Source organism: Camelus ferus, chromosome X (genome assembly GCF_009834535.1).
Source record: "Camelus ferus isolate YT-003-E chromosome X, BCGSAC_Cfer_1.0, whole genome shotgun sequence".
NCBI classification, from domain to species: Eukaryota; Metazoa; Chordata; class Mammalia; order Artiodactyla; family Camelidae; genus Camelus; species Camelus ferus.
In genome coordinates, this window is record NC_045732.1 from 78550928 (window position 1) to 78570718 (window position 19791).

The window sequence follows — 19791 nt, forward strand, 5'->3', positions numbered from 1 at the left end:
AAAGTACAATGAAGTATCACCTCACATTAGTCAGAATGGCCATCATTAAAAAGTCCACAAATGATAAATGAAGAGGATGGGAAGAAAAGGGAACCCTCTTACAGTGTTGGTGGGAATGTAGTTTGGTGTAGCCATTGTGGGCAACAGTATGGAGATTCCTCAAAAGACTAAAAATAGACTTCCCATATGATCCAGCAATCCCACTCTGGGCATGTATCTGGAGAAAACGCTAATTCACAAGGATACATGCACCCCAATGTTCATAGTAGCACTATTTACAACAGCCAAGACATGGAAACAACCTAAATGTCCATCAGCAGATGACTGGATAAAGAAGTTGTGGTATATTTATACAACAGAATACTACTCAGCCATAAAAAGAATAAAATAATGCCATTTGCAGCAACATGGATGGACCTGGAGGTCGTCGTTCCAAATGAAGTAATCCAGAAAGAGAAAGAAAAATACCATATGATATCCCTTATATGTGGAATTAAAAAAAAAAGACACGAACTTATTTACAAAACAGAAACAGACTCACAGACATAGAAAACAAACTTATGGTTACCAAAGGGGAAAGGGATAAATTAGGAGCTTGAGATTAACATATATACACTACTATATATAAAACAGATAAACAACAAGTTCCTACTATGTAGCAGAGGGATCTATATTCAATATCTTGTAATAACCAATAATGAAAAACAATATATGTATATGTATATATGTATGACTGAATCACTGTGCTGTACATCAGAAATTAACACAACATTGTAACTCAACCATACTTCAATAAAAATTAATTTTATGGTATACAAATTAAAAACTTCTTAATGTTTTAAACTTTAAAAATGTTAGTGCACTAAATATCCCAATTAAAGGAGATTGTCAGACTTGATAAAAAAGCAAAACTGAAGTATGTATATGCCATTTGCAAAACTACACTTTAAAATACAAAAACACAAATAAGTTAGAAAAAAGAGGATAGAAAATTAAATAATATGCAAAGTGTAAGAAGGCTGGAGTAGCTAGATTAATTTCAGATAAAAGAATTCAAAACAAAGTTAAAGAGGGGCATTTTATGAGGGCAAAATGTCATTTCATCAGAAACATAAAAATCATAAATGGGTATGTGCTTAATAACAGATAATCAAAAACATATAGCAAGAACTGACAGAATTAAAGGGAGAAATAGACAAAATCACAATATTATTTGGCTGTTTTAATGTTTTGTCAGCACTTGACAGAACAATTAGACAAAATCAGAGAGGACACAGAATATCAAATAACATGGTTAAAGAATGACTGACAAAACTGAGAAATTCTTAGCTAGACCAAATGAGAAAAAAAGAGAGCAAAAATTACCAATAGTAGGAATTATCACTATGGAGATGATAGGCATTATGAAAATAATAAGAGAATATTTAAAATGACTTTATGACTACAAATTTGACAACTTAGATAAAATATACAAATTTCTTGAAAGAATCACTAAAGAGGAAACAGAAAAATTTTATTATCACTGTCTCTATGTATAAATTGAATTTAATATCCAAAACCTTCCCATAAAATAAACTCCATTCCCAGTTTCCCTAGTAAATTCTAGCAAATATTTAAGGTGGAAATAGCACTAGTAGCACACAAACTCTTTGGTAAACTAGAGTTTTACAAAGTCAGGTAATACCAAAATAACAAATTCATTACAAAAATAGAAAATTGTGGACCAGTGTCCCTCTTGAACGTAGATGCAAAATTTCTCAACATGATATTATTAAGCTGAAACCAGCTATGTATATGTGTCAGTTACCAATTCATTATTTTTCAGTTCTGAGTGCATCCTTACATACATGTTTTTGATATAAAAATTCCTTTCAGCATTTCTCTTTTATAGTGAGCAGAAGCTTAAACTTTTCCAGTAGCTGGTTCTCTTGCTCTTTCTGGCCCTGGCTAGGGCTCTGCTATGTCCATGTGAAGACATCAGGTAGTACCAGCCCTTGGAGCTCAGAACATGGTCCTCCGTGACCTTGCAGCCTCAGTCTGGTGATAACCTTTCCACAACCCTCTCAACGCAATAAACCAGACCGCTGCATGACCTACATGCAGCCTCCTGTGTTCTGCAGGATCACACACTGAAAGGAAGTCTGGGTGCCAGTGAAAGCAAGAAGAATTAAGAGCACCTAGATTGCATGCTTTCAATGGCACCCAGACTTTCTTTGCACACTCACACCACCAGTTGCTGACTGCCTGCTCCCCTACCTGCACTCTGGGAAGGTGGCCTATTGTTTGCTCAGCAACTGTAGACCAGTTCCTGCCTGGCTAAACCAGCAAACCTCTCTGATATCAGGTGGCTGAACCATTCTTTCTTCCAGGTCTGGATCCCTTCTATGTTTATTCTCCCTTGGATATTCTGCCTCAGTCCTAGGGTACTATAATGAATTTCCTCATATCTTATAGTCAGTCTTTTATCATAATTCATAATTCTTTATATTAAACTTTCCCTGTTTAACCTACCATGTAGTATCTATCTCTGCTGGACCCACACTATTAACATACACATGCACACACATATACATATACATATGTGTGTGTATAGTAAAAAATTATGATCAAGTACAGTTTATCATAGGAGTGCAAAGTTGCTTTAACATTTGAAAATAAATTATTGCAATTTACCATATTAACATAATAAAGAAAACAATATGATTTTTTCAATTGACAAATGATAAGAAATTTATCAAAATTCAATACCCATTCATGATTTTTAAAAATTATCAGCAAACTTGGATAGTAAATACCTTAATCTGATAACAGACATTGTCAAACCCTTATAGCCAATGTCATTCATGCCAAATGCTGAATACTTTCATCCTAAGGATGCCTGCTTTTGCCACTCTTATTTAACGTAGTAGTGAAGTGTAAGCCAATGCAATAAGGTAAGAAAAACAAATAAATATGCATATAGATTGGAAAGAAAAAAACAAAACTGCTGTATAACATGACTGTCTATATAGAAAATCCCAAGAAAACTAAAAAACAAAAACTTCTTAGGACTAATGAATGACTCTAGCAAGGCTATAGCATAAAATGCTAATTTAAAAACAAAGAAATTGTTTTTATATAATGGCAGCAAGCAATTGGAAAATGATATTAAAATTTTATTTTACAATGCCATCAAAACATAAAAATACTTAGAAATAAAATAAACAAAAGATACACAAGATTTATATCTTCAGTGCTACAAAGCACTGCTGGGAGAAATTAAAGAAGACCAAATAAATAGAAAGATGGGTCAGGTTCATTGATTAGAAGACTCAAAACTGTTTGTTTGTCAGTTCTCACCAAAATGATTCAAAGCAATCTCAATTATAATCCTAATAGGCTTTTTCTTAGAAATTGATAAGCTGATTTTAAAATTTATATGAAAATTTAAAGAATCTACAACTAAGGCTAGCAAACAATGGTTTGTGGGCCAAATCCAGCCTATTCCTTGTTTTTGTAAATAACATTTTATTGGAACACAGCTACACCCATTCAATTATGTATTGTCTATGGCTGCTGTTGTGCTTCTACATAGTATTGAGTAGTCGCAATAGAGACCATGTGGCCCACAAGGCCTAAAATATTTACTATCTGGCCCTTTACAGAAAAATGTGTAGACCCCTGACATACAATATTCAAAATAATCTTGAAAAAGAACAAAGTTGACAAACATATTACCTGACTTCAATAATTACTGTAACCTGAAGTAGCCAGGACTGTGTGGAACTGTCATAAAGATCCACAGATAGATAATGGAACCAAACAGAGAGCCCAGAAACAAACTCACATTTATATGGTCATTTGATTTTTGACAAGAGTTGCAAAGTCAGTCCAATGAGGGGAAGGAAGGTCTTTTCAACAAATGATGCTATAACACTTTGATATCGATATATACAAAATACGAACTTCTACCTTTACCTCACAACATGTAGAAAATTAATTTGAAATAGATCACTGACTTAAATGTAAAAGATAAAACCATAACATCTTTAGAAAACACAGGAGAATATCATCATGTTGTGGAATAGTCAAAGAGTTGTTATGCAGGTCACAGAAACAATGATCATTAAAGAAAAAAACCTCATCAATTACATTTCACTAAAATCAAAACCTTCTGCTTATGAAACAACACTGTTAAAAAATAAATAGGTAGGCTACAGACTAGAAGATAATATTCCTAAAACACATATCAAGTAAGAACTGGTGACCAGGTATATAAAGAACTCCTACTACTCAATAATGAAAAGACAATCCAATCAAAAAATAGGCAAAATATCTAACTAGATACTTAATGAAAGAAACTATATGAATGGCCAATATGCACATGGAAAGATGCTCAACATCATCAATCACCAAAAATATAAATGAGAACCCCAAGGATATATCCACTATGATGGCTAAAATTAATAAGACTGACAACACTCAAGAATTAGTAAGGATGTGGAGTGGTTACCACTTGTATATATTGTTGACAACCTTGTTAAATGGAACAACAACTTTAGTAAAAGTTCTGACAGTTGCTAAATAAACTAAAGAGTCATCTACTCAAGTCAGCCATTCCACTCTTAGGCATTTACCTACGTGAAATGAAAACACATATCTACAAAGATACTTTTATATGAAAATTCATGGCAGCTTTATTCATAATAATCCCAAACAGGAGACAACTTAGATGTCTTCCATAAAAGAATGGATTTATTCTATGGTATGAATTTCTAAACAAGCAAAACTAACCTATGGTGACAATAAATCAAAACAGGGGTTTCCTCTTGGTGTACGTGCAGGGTGGACTAAGAAGGGGAATGAAGGTACTTTCTGTAGTGATGGTAATATTCTGTATCTTGATGGGGGTTTGAGTTACATAGGTGTATATACTTGTCAAAACTCAGCAAGTGTATATTCAATATTTTATACATAGTATGTATATTTTATCTCAAAATGTAAAATTTGTAAACAAATATTCAACTCTACTTAAGGTTATAAATGTTTAAGTATATTAAGGGGACATATACTCATATCTGTAATGTCCTTTGAAATCTATCAAAAATAAGATTAACTGATAGATGGACAGAGGGGTAGAAAGATAGATATAGATAGGTAATAAAGCAAGTATAGTAATACTCAACGGTGGAATCTAGATGGTAGGTCCTCCAGTTTTCTTTGTAAATGCTTTCAACTTTTCTGTGTTTAAAAATGTTCATAATAAATATTGTTCTAGGCAATTAAAATACAAGCATGAGCGAGGGAGAGTTTTCCAGTGGAGCTTATCCCAGGGAAGCAAATTTGTATTTATGTAGTTCCTACTACAATCCAGGGGCAAAGGCAGGAACAACAATTTATTTTTTATCTTCACAACAACTCTGTGTGAAGCAGCAGGCTTGAAAAGAGTGGAGATGATGAATTCAGTTTTTAATATGATGTGTTTTATGATCCTATAAGATATTAAGTGGTGATATCTAGTAGACTATTCGATATACACAGGTCAGAAGATTTGCATAAATCTGGGTTATAGTCAAATGTTGTGGTCATCATGGCTTTGGGTACCCTAGCTGTTTGGCCACTAAGCACAATTTAACAACTTTTTTATTTTAATAGTGTTTTCATTTTTAAATAGTATCTGAAATATCTGCCCCCACTCAAATCTAGTATCCTTGCCTGTTGACCTATTTGTTATTTCATGGCAATTATAATAGGAATAGAAATTGTACTAATAAAAAGGTATAGAATAGCAATATTAAAATGTGGCACATATAAGGATCTTAGGAATTTTCATTACACTAGAAAACTAACATTTGACAAATATATTACACTGAGGGATAGTTCTTTGGTACTTACCTGATCAAATAGAGCTCTTTATTCCACGGGTAGACATTTAAGACTGGCCCAACCCCAATCATGTGGTTGTGACATTCTCCAACATTTTCAATATATTCATGCTTCAATGGCACTTGGCTAAGGAGTTCAAATTCCTCAGGCACCTTTTGAAGTACCTGTTCTGCTGCATAGAATCCATCTACTAGCAGTGTCCTGCCACCTGTTCCTTCATGCTTAAGACAGTGAAACACTTGAATGCTAAAGAGGGGAAAAAATTAAGTTCTTCTGTTCAGTGGAGAAAAAAGAATATATCAAAATTTTAGAAAATTTATATATGAAATGATTACTGATTCCACTTCTGTTATTTTGTTTTCATGAATAAATAAATCTCATTTCCATAATTGTTTTCCCTTCATAACCCATTGCTCTTTTTTGTGCTTTGAAATAATGCCACTATAGGTTCCTTCTAAACATATTTAACATGTATTGAAGCCTATATTTGCAAAACCCTGGGAATGCAGGCATGAATAAGATACAGTCTCTGTTTTAAAGAAGCCCATAGTCTACTAAGAAGAGACGAAGCAAGTAAGTACCAATAAAATATGATAGGTAGTATAATAAAGTTGTATACAAAATACAGGGGGCCATAAAGAGAGGAAATTATTCTAGTGGTGTGTTGTACAAAGAAATGTTTTAGGAGGTCGATGAGAAAGGTTTTGCTTAGTCTTAAAGAATGAGTAAGAGTTGGACAGGAATGAGATTGAGGTGAGGAGAGGGAACTACAGGCAGATAAAAAAAGTACAACCAGAGATATCAATGTAAAACAACAAGGTATATTCAAGGAATAGAGCAGAAGTTCCTGCTGGTATTGCACAAGATAACCACAGAAGGATTTTAAACTGGGATGGGAGATGAACTGGTGGGAAGCAAGAAAACAAAATATGTGGAAAACAACTTGGATAACTGAAATAGTAGAGAAAAATTCTGAGGGCTTAAGCTTAGAGAAGAGTGTTATAAAAAAGAAGAAACACGTGAGAGATAGAACAGAGGTAGAACTGGCAAAATTTGATAACTGATTAGATATGAAGGACAAAGAACAGGTGAAAATCTAGAATCACTTCAGGTTTTCACTTGGGCAACTTGACAAATAATAATGCCATTTACCAAGAGAACATAGTCAGATGCATAATCATATGATAATAAGTGGATATGAGGAGTTGAGAAAGAGGTTCAGTTTAGGGGCATGTTGAAATAGTTGCGTTATACATGGCTGAAAATATTAGCAGGGAAAGGAAAGGCAACTATTAATGGACTGGAAAACTAAAGTCAAATTTTCAAATTAACAAAGGGAAAATACAATTAATAGTAATTCAGAAAAAAAGTAAAATAATGAAAAGTAAACAACAAAGTAAAATAAGTAATAAACATAAATAAAGATAGAAGGAATTTTCAAGGAGAACCTAGGATAAACACAATTAAAATGAGAAATGTCAGTTCTGGATATATTGAGCTTTCTGTGAAACTTCTAGGTCAGGATTATTTAGTAGCCAGTTGAAGATGTTTGCTTTCAAAGGGAGGTAGATTTTGTAGTTCTCTACAGGTGATAGGTAAAGCCAATAGCATGGAAGAAGTCATTTGAAGAGGTCATTTCAAGTAAAAAAGAGAGATAAGGAGAAAATCTTGATTAACAATAATATGTAGGATATGGACAAAGGAAAATAAGACAACACAAAGACAGGAAAAATGGTTATAGATAAAGAAGGAAAACTAGAAAAGAAGAACTATTTAAGAAGAGGTAGTGGTTAATGGCCCCAGGGGTCAAGTAAGATGAAGATTGAAAGGTACACAGGGGATATGGCAATAACTTAGTTGCTGGTGATTTTAGAAAGAGTAATTTTAATTGGGAGGGGGTTGGATAAACTAGCTAATTATAGTTTTGAAGAGTGAATGAGAAGTGAGAATTAAAAGATACTAAATGTAGATAATTATTTTAATGAGTTTAGCTCTGAAGGGGAGAAGGACTGTAACTAGAAGGAGATAGAGTCCAAGGAATTGTACAAAAGTAGAGATTTAAGATATGAGAAGCTGATAGGAAGGAGTCAACAGGTATGGAAGGCTGAAGATATAGGAGAGAGAAATCCCCAAGGAGATTGAAAAGGATGAGATTGAGAGCAAAGGTAGCTTTAGAGAGGATAAGGCATATAATAATGATGATGATAATTATGGCAATGGCTAAAATGATAATAATAATAATAGTATTTATTGAACACTTAATATGTGTCAGTAAGTATGCCAAGTGCTTTAAATATATCATGTAACTTAATCCCTAAGCAATACTAATGAATAGGTCTTATTACTTGTCTAACTTTTCAGATGAAGAAACTGAGGCACAGAGATGTTAAGTTATTTGTCCAAGATCATAAAGTTAATATATGTTTCAGCTGCGATACAAATCCAGGTCTGGTTGATGCCATAGCCTGAACTCTTCACACTCTCACTATACTGCTAATGTACTTGGTCCTTACCATTGATTAGAAAGGGTTAAATTAAAGGCACAAACAACTGTTTATTTCTGGTAGTGGTGAGGGAGAAAAGAGCTAGTCAATATTTGAACCTCAACCCTGTCCAATTGCTTCTCATCTCATTTCCTCATATTCTTCTTTCTGTATCCTGAATGAGGAAGCAGTACTGTTGGTCCTTTAATATATTGATAACATTGAGCAGGATCTCTAAAAGCTGTTTTATTCTTCCTCCTCTGAACCAAACATTCTTAAGTTCCAAATCCTTAAAGGAAATCAATGTAACCACAATCAATTGCATATTATCACCCTCTCATATTATCTTTATAAATTCATAGATATACTCACTTTACTCATATATTTGTGTCTCAGGCTCATCATCTATACGCAGAAGCAAGATCAATAACAACAACAACAAAATTACCACAGATGTACCTCTAGTAAGTGGCAAATGGTAGGAAACTCAAGTATGTTATCTATCCATAGCTTCACGTCATTACCATTTCTTTGTTGTGGTGAGAACATTTAAAATCTACTCTCTGTTAGCTACTTGTGGTAATCATATTGCAATATATAACTGGATCAAATCAACACATTGTACACCTTATATTTACACAATGTTATAAGTCAATTATTTATCAATAAAGCTTGAAAAAGTATGGTATACATCATCTTTGGCTCAATAGCTTCCAAGTCCATGAGACAAGGTTATTTTTCATTCATTGTTCCTCTCCAACGTCTTGTAAATTGGATTCAAATTCCTCTTAATACCATACTCAAAGCAACTGTGTTTGGAAGATTGACCCCTTCACAATATAATAATTAAATATAAAAAAACTGTACAGATTCCCAAACTAACAGCTAATATTTTTTCTGATAAATTGTTTGTAATTGAGAAAAAAAGTAAATTAAACAAACTTATGATCAATTTATGTAGTAAGGTAGATTTTCAATCATTTCAAAAAATTTTATTCCTATAAGTCTAAAGAAGACTGAGCTGGGGTGGGGGGGAGGGTTTCAAAATGATCCTGTTTCTAAGGAGAAGACAAAGAACTAGTTATACAAATCATCAGCACCTGATATGATCTTGTTTCAAATAAAAGAGAAAATGATTGAGAAACCATTCAAGACAATCACATGTAATGATCTCACTCTGGAAAATTCTAATTCACCTACCCACAGGGCTCTTGAAAATAGGTAGTGTCAGTGTGCCGATCCAGAGCTAGCTTGGTGTATGCAGTGTCACCCCTGGAGAAGTCTGAAGTGAAATACCACATCCTCCCATAAATGGTTTCTCTGTCAAGTGAAGTACAGGAAGATCTTTTAGCTATTTGAAATTTTCATTCTTGTCATTCAAAACTCTTTCCAACACTTTCTTTAATTATTCACAAATAACAATGATTTTTTTTTTGGCTCTAGATTTCCATTATAAGGTAAAGCTGGCAGCTGAACACATCACTAGTCTTAACAATTCTGTCCCTGATTAATGTTCTAGGAAGCTGGGGGGGGGGGGGAGAACGGTGGAAGTATAATGTAGTCTGAAAGCTTAGGAATCATCCCACTCCATTTATGTGTCTACAGCTTTCACATTCAAATTTCTTTCCTGTGCTCACCTTCCTCACATATCAAAAGATGTTTTTATGTAGCTGCTTTTAGAAGTGATTAATGCAGATCTTCACCCATCTTTTAGACATAGAGGAATCATAAAAAGAGAAAAAGACCTTATGTTAGCAAGTATTTAGTGAGACTTGCTGTAACACCGTTACTGTATTTCTCCTTGAAGTATACACCATGGGTTTCGATTTTATAGTTATTTTCCTGGTAGGCTCAGATCTGACTAAAGGCCATTTTAATTCTTCAGCTTGCAGAGTTCATTTTATTCTCTCAAACTTCAAAATCCGAACAGGAAATGTTCTTCCTCTTGAACTCTAATCTCTAAAGCCCTCCCATTTTATTGCAGCACAGCTCTTTTCATTTGAAAGTTCCAAAGTTCTGGAGCTATGTTTCAAACTGAATGGTTTATAAATGTTGATTGTACACTACTAGGATAGGGCAAATGCCCCAGCATACTATCTGCTACACAATGAGCTATATCTGACTCTTATGAAGTAAAAGGAAAGTACTATTTATAACAAAGTAGGTTTACATCACATTTAATACTACAGAAGATAAATCTATATACTACCTAGGAATACAGTGCACATAATACTGTATTTAGGATCAGGAAACTTGAGCTATCTGAATCCAGGTTCTACTGCTTACCAGCAGAGCAATCCTGGGCAAGCCACTTAATACATCTGAGCCTTACATGCTTCATCAGTAGAATAGGAGGTAAAATATACACTTATCAGAATTACCATAATGACCAATGAAAATAATGGGTGTAAATATGCTGGTTAAATGTCATATAGTATAAGGCAGTATTATTAACAACCAGTCTGTGAATAAAGCCTTATGAATCATAAAAGGTCAAAACTAGATGATCTCTAAAGACACCACCTTATTCAATCTTTTGATTGATCAGATGGGAAAATAGAAGCCACTGTGGGAGATGGGGACTAGGTATAGGGGTGTGTGTAATGGACTTGTCTATATTCACACAACTGCTTGATGAGAGAACTCAGACCACTATCTGTTTCTCTTTATTCAGAGTTAGTGTTCTTTCTAGTGTACAATGACTGAGTCTTACTTTGAACATCACTAGACTTGAAAAACATACCAGTGACTTTGAAGTCTTTATCGTATTAAGATATAAGTGTCTTTGGAGATTAGAAATCTGGGCTTCAAATAAAGCACTATAAGTGAGAATCCCCCTATTCAGACCACAAAATATTCTGGATTAAAAACAAGGGTGACCGTATCTATCACATTATTTTATTCGTGTTCATGCTCTGGAAATTGATTACTGCAGATATCAGGAAACTAATGACTTACCTAATCAAGCTAATCCTTTCTGCCAACTTCTCTGTGTGTTCTTGAGTGGGAGGGACATTTTCTACAAAAGCAATTCCATACAGCAGAAAGTTCTGCAGAAAGTTCTTCAGTCCCTCATTGGTTTCTAAGAAGCTCTGGAAATCTACAGATGGAACTTGGGCTTGCTGGTAGATTTCAGCATTCCATAAAATTCTAGGCTGGATGACCTTTTGTTTCTGCCCTTCATAGCTGTTTTTCACCAGCCAATCCAAATCATATCTAGTCACATGGCCATCTGGCCCTTTGAAGGGAAAAACAAAAGGCATTAAAAATAATAATTATAAATATTTCCAATAATTTACTGGTTAAGAATGTTATTTTCACCAATTACTCAGCACAGTATTGTTTATGAAACCAAATTAAAATGAGTGCCTGAGACACTTATCAAATTAAAATGTTCCTGAGAAAAATGTTTATGCATTGAGTATTAAAAATTAATAAGTGAATTTATGAACAAATAAATCTTCCCAGCAGATAAATAAGTTTATGAAACTATAACTGCACACAGTAAAGGGCCTCTGGTCACCAAAGAAAATTAATTAAAAAAATCCCAGTTGATTTTTAGCTTACTCCCCTTTCTCTCCTTTGCCCCCATCACCACCTCTCATCTACATACAAACTTTTTTTCAGCTAGAAGAGACTAATCTTTATTTTATAATGGAGAAAAAGTAAGTGACTCATTCGAGATCACACAGTTAATAAGTACCACAGTTGGAACTAGAACTGTGGCTTCTTGCTTCTGACAGTTCAATACTATTCTGTGATGCCTCCTTCATCTAAATGAATTAGGGCACTTTGGTCTAATGATAGAACATCAATACAACATGATAAAGTGACTTCAAAAGTGACTTTGCCCACTCCTCCAAAAACAAAAGTAAAAAACCAGCCCTTCAAATAATTTAGAAAATCTTCAAGATAAGCAAAAGATATATCAAGAGGAGTGAAAAGCTATTATGGCTTCTTCTTTCTACCTCTCTGTCTCTGTTTGTCTCTATTTTTCTCTCTTTCAGCTTTCCACACCTTGATAGTAAAAGTATCATAAAGAATTTGGAAAGCACAACATGTACAAGGAAATTAAAAAATCACCAATACATATTCAACTACCCAGATGAAACCACTATTAACAGCTTGGCGTCATTCCTTACAGTTTGCGTCTATGCATTCTTTTACTTTATAAACATATAAAAATATATTAAAGTTTGTACCCTACCTTTGTCATTTAACATTTTATCATTAAAAATTGTCTTCAAGAATTAAGGCTTATAATTTGTAGAATATGCACTACCAAGATTTACCTAACCAATCTGTTCTCCTGGACAGGTAGTTTTATTCTTAACTTTCTCTATTATTTAATAGTGATCATCTTCATTTATCTTTCTGATAATTTTCTTAAAACAGAAAAACAGAAGGTGGAATTGTTAAATCCAAAGATATAAACTTTTAAGTCTTGATACATACAACCAAATTACTTTCTAGAAAGTCTACCAGTTTTCATTCCCTCCAACAATATATGTGTACCTATCAAAATTGATTAGTCTTATTTTTAAATACATTTTTTTCTAATTTGGTAAATGAAATTCCTGTTATTATAATAAATTTAATTTATCTGCCTACTAATAATGCTAATAAGCATTTGTTAGACATCTACATTTTTAAAATTAAATTAAAATTTTTATTTTTATAAACTTTTTTTATTGAATAGTCAGTTTACAATGTTGTGTCAAATTCCAGTGTAGAGCACAATTCTTCAGTCATACACAAATATACCTATATTCATTGTCACATTTTTTTCTGTGAGCTGTCACAAGATCTTGTATATATTTCCCTGTGCTATACAGTATAATCTTGTTTATCTATTCTGCATATGCCTCTCAGTATCTACAAATTTTGAACTCCCCGTCTATCCCTTCCCAACCCCCGCCCCCTTGGCAACCACAAGTTTGTATTCTATGTCTGTGAGTCTGTTTCTGTTTTGTATTTGTGTTCTTTTTTTTTTTTTTTAGATTCCACATATAAGCAATCTCATATGGTATGTTTCTTTCTCTTTCTGGCTTACTTCACTTAGAATGACATTCTCCAAGGACATTCATGTTGCTGCAAATGGCATTATCTTGTCATTTTTTATGGCTGAATAGTATTCCATTGTATAAATATACCACTTCTTCTTTATCCAGTCATCTGTTGATGGACATTGGCCGTTTCCATGTCTTGGCTATTGTAAATAGTGCTGCTATGAACGTTGGGGTGCAGCTGTCATCCTGAAGTAGGGTTCCTTCTGGATATAAGCCCAGGAGTTGGATTCCTGGGTCATATGGTAAGTCTATTCCTAGTCTTTTGAGGAATCTCCATACTGTTTTCCACAGTGGCTGTACCAAACTGCATTCCCACCAGCAGTGTAGGAGGGTTCCCTTTTCTCCACAGCCTCTCCAGCATTTGTCATTTGTGGATTTTTGAATGATGTCCATTCTGACTGGTGTGAGGTGATACCTCATTGTAGTTTTGATTTGCATCTCTCTGATAATTAGCGATATTGAGCACTTTTTCATGTGCCTATTGATCATTTGTATTTCTTCCTTGGAAACTTGCTTGAAATGCAAAGGTTACCAAACTGTTGGCCTGTGGCCAAACCTGCCTGGCACTTGTTTTTGTATCACCTGTTTTATAGCACATACTGTCTATGCCTGCTTTTACCTTACTACTAAAGAACTGAATAGTTGAATAGTTGTGACAGAAGACAGTATAATCAGCAAAGCCTAAAAATCCTTATTATTTGGCTCTTTACAGAATGTTTCCTGACTTGTGCTTTAATGATCTGTCTATTCACTTCTTTCTCACATTTCTCTATTGGAATACTGGTGCTTTTCTTACAAATTGGCACCTTATATATTAACGGTCTTTAGTCTTTGTCATACATTTTTCAAATATTTTGTCATCAGTTGTTTCTTAATAAACCTTTCTATGGCATTGTTTTTATTGTAGAGAAATTAGTAGTCAAATGTATTGATTGTAAATATTTTTTCTTCCAATGCTTTTTTGTTTTAACTTTATTTTGAAATATAGACTCATAGGAAGTTGCAAAGAAGTGCATAAGGAAGTCCCATGCACCCTTCCCTGAGCCTTCTTGGATGTTAACATCTTGCACAATCAGAGTACAATATCAAAACCAAGAAAGTGGCATTGATAAAGTCCATAGAGCTTATTCAGATTTCACTAGTTATATATGTATTTATGTGTATATGATGTGTGTAGTTCTATGCAGTGTTATTACATGTGTAACTTTCTGTAAGCACTACTACTCAAGATACTCAACTGTACCATCATGTAAGACTCCTTCATGTTACCTCTTTATAGCTACACCATTCCTCCTCTCATCCCTAACTCCAGGCAACTGCTAATTGGTTCACCATCTCTATAATTGTGTTATTTCATGAATGTTACATAAATGGAATCATGAAGATTTGCTTTTTTCCTTCAGCATAATTCCCTTGAGGTTTTTCCAAGTTATTTTGTGTGTCAACAGTTCATTCTGTTTTTACTGTTGAGTAGTGTTCCATCATATGGATGATTTGTTTAGGCCATAAACCCACTGGAGGACATTAGGGTAGTTTCCAGTTTCTGGCAGTTACAAATAGGGCTGTTGTGAACATTAATGTACAGGTATTTGTGTGAATATAAGTCTTCATTTCTCTAGAATAAATGCTCAACAATTCAACTGCTGGGTTGTATGGTAGTGCATGTTTAGTTTTTTTTTTTTTAAAGAAATTGACAAAGTATTTTCCAGAGTAGCTGTACCATTTTACATACTCACCAGCAGTGATACCTGATATAATTACTGCAAAATTTTTCTAGCATTTTGTGTTGTCATTATATTTTATTTAGTCACTGTGCTAGGTATATTGTGAAATTTCACTTCTCTAATGCTGTACTATGCCGAACATCGTTGCTTATGTTTATTTGCCACTTGTATATACTATTCAGTGAAATGTGTCTGTGTGATTTTTATCCATTTTCTAATTGGACTCTTTATTTTTCTTTTATTGAATTTTGAAAGTTATTGAGTCCTGAAGATGTTCTCCTATGATCTTTTCTAGAAGTTTTATAGCTTTATGTTTACATTTAAATCCATGCTCTATTTTGAGTTAATTTTTTTTAAGGCATGAGACTTAGGTCGAGGTTCTTTTTAACTTTTGCCTATGGGTGTCCAATTATTCCAGCATCATTAGTTAAAAAGATTATCCTCTCTTATTGAATGGCTTTTACACATTTGTCAAATATCAGTTGACCATATTTGTGCAGTGCCATTTCTGGGTTCCCTTTTCTGTTCTATTGATCTATGTGTCTATCCCTCCATCAAAAGCACACTCTCTTGATTATGCGGCCTTAAAACCATGAAGTGATTCTTTAATTCTTTCCACTTCATTCTTTTTTTTCAAGATTGTTTGGTTATTTTAAGGAGTGTGCCTTTTTACTTAAATTTTAGAATAATCTTTTTTATATCTACAGAAACATCTTGCTGAGATTTTGGTAGAAATTGCATTAAAACTATAGATCAATTTGGGAGAGAACTGACATAGTTACTATGTTGAGTCTTCCAATTTATGAACATGATTTGCCTCTCCAGCTACTTAAAAGCCTTCTTTCATTTCTTTCATCAGCATTTTATAATTTTCATCATACATACTTTGTTAGAGTTATACATAAGTAAATTTATTTGAAGTAATTATAGATAGGCATTTTTTCATTTCGATTTCTGCATGTTCACTGTAAGTATACAGAAATGTAATTGATTTTTGTGTGTTGATCTTGTATCCTGTAACGTTACTGAACTCACTTATGAGCTCTGGGATTCTTATTGTTGATTATTTAAGGTAATCAATGTAGATAATCATGCATCTGCAAATAAAGACAGCTTTATTTCTCCTTTGTAATACGTATGCATTTTATTTCTTTTTCTTGCCTTATTATAATGACTAGAACTTCCAGAACTGTGTTAAATAAATAAGAGCGGTGAGAGTGGACATCTTTGCCATGTTCCCTATCTTCAGTCTCACCATTATGTATGATGTTAGCTGAAAAGGTGCTCAACATCAAAAATCATCAGGAAAAAGGAGAAATAACTAAAAGAACACCCTATTTTGGAAAGGGGCAAACTATTTTTTGGAAAATAATTGTTCTTTAAAAGAATACCCCAAAGAATACCAAATCCCCTGTCCACTCACAAGTGAAAAAGAGTGTGGTCTCATCCAGACGAATGGTCTTTGGCTGGATACATAAATCTACACTGGCAGTATCCAGGCTGCGCTGGTGAGTCTTAGAGTTGTAGCAAGATGCTGAGCGGCAGTGGTCTCGAAGCCAGACATAATCAAAACGCATCACAGTGTTAGCATACTGCAGTTCTAAGGAAAAAGATCATATTCTTTTATATTATTTTATTAAAAAAAAGAAATAGTGATTTAGGAAAACTTTAAAAAAATCAATACCCAGAAAACTTCCTTCAAAAAGTCTTCTACGAAGAAATAAGCAAGAGTAATGAGGGGGACAGTAGCCACCTATGAGATATTAAAACATAGTATAGAACTTCTATGATTAAAACAGTGTGAAGTTGGTATAGGAATAGGCAGACAAAACAACAGAATAAAAAAAGTCCAAAAATATACCTGAATGCATATAGAAATTTGGTATGTAATAAACTGTCAGGTATAATCACTGGGGAAAATATGAATTTTTAAATAAATGATGTTGTGACAACTGATAAGCATTTGGAAAAAGATAAAACTGAGTCCATATCTCATATTGTCACCTGTTTTCCAAACTCAAAATAGATCACAGTTCTAAATTTGGAAAACAAAACCATTCAAGTATATAAAAAGAAAACATAATCCAAATGTGAACAGAGAAATATGCTCACAGATTCAAAAATGAAAAGATACAAATTCTCCCACAAATTAATACACAAAGTTCCATGTACTTCCAATCTAAATCCCAGTGAAAATTTTCATGTACTAGACAGGCTAATTTCAAGATTCATATTCAGAATTAATAAAGTAACAATTCTGTTCATTTAAAAAACTTTTTTTACTTGTTATTCTATTTTTTAATTATTTTATTTTTGAGGGGAGGTAATTAAGTTTACTTATTTTTGGAGGAGATACTGGGGATTGAACCCAGGACCTTGTGCATGCTAAGCATGTGCTCTACCACCTGAGCTATACCCTCTCTTAATAAAGTAACAGCTCTGAAAAAGAAAAAGAAAGGTATGAGGGGATTGTCTTACCAGATATAAAAATATAAACTGGTAAAACCACATTGAATGGCAATCTGGAAGTTTCTATGAAGATAATAAAAAAATGTACATTTGTTGCTTGACTCATAAATTCATCTCTCAGTACTTACCTTATAGAAACTGTCACACATGAGGTGGTATGCCCAGGGACATTCATAATAGTTTTGTTTATAGTAGCAAAAAAATCAGAAAATAAGACTAAATGTCTATCAATGGGAGAAGTAGAGTAATGGCTGAATAAACTGTGGTACATCTACAGTTTAAAAATGCAGTATTCCTGTACTCCTCATATTGGATTTGTATGATATTATCATTCTCACTTTAAGGAAAAGGAAACTAAAGCTCAGAGATGTTAAATAAATTTGTAAGGTCATATAATCATTAGGTAGTAGAGCTAGGACATGAACTCAATTCTCCCACCCCATAGTCCTAAACTAGTTTTTCTCAAAGTGTAATCTTGGGAATCTCTGAGGGTGAAACTTCTGGAAAGGCAGAGTACAGAGCTTGGCAAATCCTCTCTCCCAATAACAATGATAAAACTGGACAAAATGATCAATACCAACAATTTTAGGACCCTGGAAACAGACCAAAGGCATACAACAAATTAAGAAGCATTGATTCAAGAAAAACTATTGAAACTTGAGTAAGAACAGTGGGAATCCGCGTGTTTTAGGTTGAGGTGCTCCTGCTCCCTACTCTAACCCTGAAAAGATCTATAAGCAGTAGTTCTACCAGGGCAGGCAAGCCAAGAAAACTAGCAGTTTTGCTGCTGAAGGGGATTAACCTGATTTGAAGCAGAGCACATAAAAACTCCATGCCCCAGGTGTTGAAAACAATCAAGGAAGGCATACTGGTTGGGGCAAGCAACAGGCCAGCAGAACACCCAGAAATCTATCAGGGGGATCAAGGAAGTGAGAAAGCTATAATGGGCCTTGGAAAGATCCCTCACATCCCTAGCGTTTGCTAAGACTGTGCACACATGCAGGAGTGTGCACACTCAGGAGACCAGAAAGGGTCCTAGTTAACTTCACATCCCTGGAGGAATGGCAGAAAGTGAAAACCAGGTCACACTTATAAACAGACTAAACTTTGTGTGCTTCAGTCCACACACAGAACCATTGGCAAAGGGTGGAAGCCTTACTGGCTTAAGGTTTTTGTTTTTTTGTAGTTTTAGCTCATACATTAGGTGATCCATTTCAATTTAATTTTTATATATGCTGTGAGGTAGGGATCCAGCTTCATTCTTCTGCACATGGATATCCAGTTGTCTGAGTATCATTTATTGGAGAGATTATTCTTTTATTGAATGATTTTGGCATCACTGTTGAAAATCCATTGGCTGTAGACTGGTTTATTCCTTTTTTAATTTATTTTTTATAGAGTTTACAATGCTGTGTCACTTTCTGGCATATAGCATAATTTTTCAGTCATACATGAATATACATATAGCCATTTTCATATTCTTTTTTCCCGTGAGCTACCACAAGAACTTGTATGTATTTCCTTGTGCTATACAGTATAAACTTGTTTTTCTATTCTATATATACCTGTCAGTATCTACCAGTCTCGAACTCCCAGTCTGTCCCTTACCACTCACCTCCCCCCAGGAAACCACAAGTTTGTATTCTATGTCTATGAGTCTGTTTCTGTTTTATATTTAAGTTCATTTATCTTCTTTTTTTTTTTCAGATTCCACATATAAGTGTTATCATATGGTATTTTTTTCTCTTTCTGGCTTACTTCACTTAGAATGGCATTCTCCATGGACATCCATGTTGCCATAAATGGCATTATGTTGTTATTTTATGGCTGAATAGTATTCCATTGTATAAAAATATCACATCTTCTTTATCCAGTCATCTGTTGATGGACATTTAGGCTGTTTCCATGTCTTGGCTATTGTAAATAGTGCTGCTATGAACATTGGGGTGCAGGTGTCATCCTGAAGTAGGGTTCCTTCTGGATATATGCCCAGGAGTGGGATTCCTGGGTCATATAGTAGGTCTATCCCTAGTCTTTTGAGGAATCTCCACACTGTTTTCCATAGTGGCTGCACCAAACTGCATTCCCACCAGCAGTGTAGGAGGGTTCCCCTTTCTCCACAGCCTCTCCAGCATTTGTCATTTGTGGATTTTTGAATGACGGCCATTCTGACTGGTGTGA

General features: G+C 34.1%; 1 protein-coding gene and 1 long non-coding RNA gene across 4 annotated transcripts in view; both read right to left on the reverse strand.

Annotated features, from left to right (window-relative positions):
• The window catches only part of LOC116661961, an 18913-nt gene extending 18240 nt beyond the window's left edge, over positions 1 to 673 (reverse strand). The window contains exon 1 of the long non-coding RNA XR_004317919.1: positions 620 to 673. This is a non-coding gene — a long non-coding RNA (uncharacterized LOC116661961). The remainder of the gene's footprint in view (positions 1 to 619) is intronic.
• A 4426-nt stretch (positions 674 to 5099) lies between these two features.
• TMLHE (trimethyllysine hydroxylase, epsilon) overlaps positions 5100 to 19791 on the reverse strand; it is a 48241-nt gene continuing 33549 nt past the window's right edge. The window contains exons 4-7 of one of the 3 annotated variants that reach the window (XM_032474957.1): positions 16565 to 16741; positions 11307 to 11586; positions 9549 to 9668; positions 5120 to 6111 (exon numbers count right to left, since the gene is read on the reverse strand). In XM_032474957.1, the coding sequence (XP_032330848.1) occupies positions 5871 to 6111; positions 9549 to 9668; positions 11307 to 11586; positions 16565 to 16741 (818 nt within the window). In that variant the 3' untranslated portion in view covers positions 5120 to 5870. Of the gene's footprint in view, positions 6112 to 9548; positions 9669 to 11306; positions 11587 to 16564; positions 16742 to 19791 lie in introns of all 3 variants that reach the window. The other 2 variants (XM_032474958.1, XM_032474959.1) reach the window with 2 other exon arrangements.